Source organism: Cyprinodon variegatus, unplaced genomic scaffold, assembly GCF_000732505.1.
Source record: "Cyprinodon variegatus isolate N-32 unplaced genomic scaffold, C_variegatus-1.0 Scaffold155, whole genome shotgun sequence".
NCBI classification, from domain to species: domain Eukaryota; kingdom Metazoa; phylum Chordata; class Actinopteri; order Cyprinodontiformes; family Cyprinodontidae; genus Cyprinodon; species Cyprinodon variegatus.
The window spans coordinates 408,552-411,730 of NW_015150608.1; the positions used below are offsets into that span (position 1 = coordinate 408,552).

Genomic DNA, 3,179 nt, shown 5'->3' on the forward strand with positions numbered 1-3,179 from the left:
ATAAGTACATGCCATTTACCATTTACCATTTCAATCTATCAATGCATCTCTTTCATAACCTCTTCCTTATTTTGCAGCTCTTCAGTGTGATAAAGGGTTGGTCTACGATCCTTGCGGGCCGGCTTGCTCTCTGTCATGCCCAAGCGTTCAGCAGAGTCCATACTCTAGATGTGGAGAGCTTTCCTGTGTGGAGGGCTGTTTCTGCCCTGCTGGCACAGTCAGACATGGTAAAACAAATATGCTACACAGCTGCTAATTCATTAGCTATGAGTAGTTAAAGTAATGAAAGATATGTTAAAGATTGGTACTGAATTTGTCCGCTGTGGTTGATGCATTTGTTGATTTTGTTTGTTTACCTCATGAAGTAAATATGAGGCGTTTTTATTTTCAAAATGACCTCACTGTAACATCAAACCCATAAAAATTTATAAAAAGGATGAAAAGGATCTTTAGATTAAAGAGGAATAAACTTTCAGAGCAGCATGCTTTAATTGTTTTCCTCCACAGGTGACGGCTGTATAGAACCCACCCAGTGCCCCTGTGAATGGGAAGGCTCCATGTTTCCACCTGGAAGTACCATCACTAAACTCTGTCAGAACTGGTCTGTCGATCTAAAAACACTGGAAAATCAAATATGTTTTAATATTAGAAAATAATGTATTTTTATTCATTTATTTTATCCAGTTCTTGTGAAGAGGGTGTTTGGCACTGTGAGGGAATGCCATGCCCTCCTCCGCCGCCTCCTTGCCTGGAGTCAGAGTTCTCCTGTGCCAGCGGGCGCTGCATTTCCTCCCAGTGGGTGTGTGACAACGATGACGACTGTGGAGATGGTTCAGATGAGATCTGCCCGTCTACCTGCTCCCCAGACCAGTTCCGATGCATGAGCACCCCAAGGTGATTCCACACTAACTTGTCTTTGTCTGTTGGCTCCTCCAGGGTTACCATCGGCATCATGGCTGCTATCTAGTTTGCAGTTGAGTCCACGGGCAGAGCTAGTAGGCGGCCATGATTAGTTCTTCCTATGTGGAGTTAAATTTTCATCTCCTGAACAAGCAGTTCCCCTCTCAACCAATGGGTGGCAGCAGTGATGCTCTCCACTAGAATATCATAACTAATATGACATTTTTAACTGTTTATATTTTAACCATTAACCAAAAGTAAAAATACAATAACTCATTAACATCCATACAGTAACATAATGGAGGAAAAATTCAGAATTAATATCTTTTTTTTCTGTTTCAGGTAGTAAAAATTTGTTTTGTATGATAGAGAAGAAAAAAAGTTATGTATCTCTGGAGTCATCTAACACAGAGTTTTCCCAGAATGGGTATCTGGAACCTCTGGAGGTTGTGTGACACCAAGCTGGAGGTCACAAGATTGGTTTTTCAATTATTATGATGCAATCCCGATGGAGAGCATCATAATAATTGCTGCTTAAAATCTGCTGCACTTTATGAAATGGAAATGTTCATTTCGCTGATAAGCTGCTCATTCAATGTCTGAAAGCTGTATAAAACAAAATCTTAAACCCATTTCCATATTTATCATTGTGTATACATATTGACCGAGCTTCTCACCCCATCTCTAAGGGAGAGCCCAGCCACCCTTTGGAGGAAACCAATTTTGGCCGCTTGTATCCGCGATCTCGTTGTTTCGGTCATGACCCAGAGTTCATGACCATAGATGAGAGTAGGAATGTAGATCGACCGGTAAATCGAGAGCTTCGCTTGTTGACTCAGCTGTCTCTCGGTACAGCGCCCGCCTCACGGCAGACGCTGCACCAATTCGCCTGTCGATCTCCCGCTCCCTTCTTCCCTACACACAATATTAAAACATAAAAAACATTAAAAACAAAACAAAAATCCATCTAGTTCCATTTTCATACATTTTTGAAAAAGCTCCAAGGAGCCGCGGGTTGCCGACCCCTGATGTAAAGTGATGTAGTTATATGCATTTTGGGGCTCCCCAAGCTGATGAATTGTTATTTTTGTGGTTTAGAGGCTAAAATTCTTAAAACTAAAAACAGGAATTATCTGAGTATAGGTGTATAATAGGTCAATTAAATGCATTTATTTTCATCATGCAAAACTGATTTTAAAGATAGATTAAAATTATATAAAAAAAGATAAATTAATAATAGTATGACTTTTAGCATAATACAAAATGTATTAATCAAAAAAGATTAGAAAAATTATTCTAGTTCTATCCAGTAAAATAGTTTTGGTAACACTTAATATAATAATAATAACTAAAATATATGAATGGTAAAGAGGGTATTTATTTATACTTAACATTTTGTTTATTATTGTTTATAAACTGCATCTAAATCATTCATAAAAGGTAAATAGATCTTATTGCCCTGCAAACACAATTGATACAATTGTTTGTACAACTGAATATAAATCATGCAATTTGAGATTCCTGCTATGTACTAAACATGCTTACAAATGTGTTTTGTGGCTTTTTGAATGTTTGCATGTATGATTATATCACAATATTTTAAAAGATCTTGATAAATCATAACTTTGTAAAGTCAATCTTTGTGTAGGACTACTGTAAAATCCTTGAATTAAATTAAGAGAGATAACCCCAACCTTGCAGCGGACCGTGTTTGAACCTGGCTCTGCGTTGTGATGGCCACCCAGACTGTGCCGACCAATCAGATGAGGAGTTCTGTGGACCCGCCACCACCATGCCCTTGTGTCCTCCTGGAGAGTTTCAGTGCGCCAATGGGAAGTGTCTACCAGCCAGTCGACTGTGTGATGGACGGCTGGACTGTGGTTTTGCTGATGGATCTGATGAGCAAGGTAAACCTGAACAGAGAAATTGAGGTCAGCTGCTTGTATGAATAAAAAAAAAAGAAATTTTTTAAGCTTTTGGCAGTCATCCTGTCCTGTAATGTAGTAATTTTTCATACTATTTTTCTGTTAGCTGATATGTTCAATTACACCGCTCATTTTTTTTCCTCGTAAGCTACTTAAGCTGCTATAGGCTTAGGCTGCTGGAGGACATAGGAACCCTTTTCCCTCACTTTGCTTCATTCTACTTCTCATTCTGCATTTTTTTTTGTTAGTTCAGGTTCGGACTTCGTGTTCTTACTGCTTTTTTCTTATCATAGTAGCTCCCTCTAGCCCGGCTCACCACCTCCATATGTAGATAATAGAGTTGGGCCTTTTTTT

At 38.9% G+C, this 3,179-nt stretch overlaps 1 protein-coding gene across 1 annotated transcript in view; it reads left to right on the forward strand.

The window, feature by feature from the left end:
- The window catches only part of sspo (SCO-spondin), a 159,835-nt gene that overhangs the window by 32,100 nt on the left and 124,556 nt on the right, over positions 1-3,179 (forward strand). Inside the window, exons 23-26 of the mRNA XM_015377502.1 lie at positions 78-227; positions 508-601; positions 685-894; positions 2,602-2,807. Coding sequence (XP_015232988.1) covers positions 78-227; positions 508-601; positions 685-894; positions 2,602-2,807 — 660 coding nt within the window. The remainder of the gene's footprint in view (positions 1-77; positions 228-507; positions 602-684; positions 895-2,601; positions 2,808-3,179) is intronic.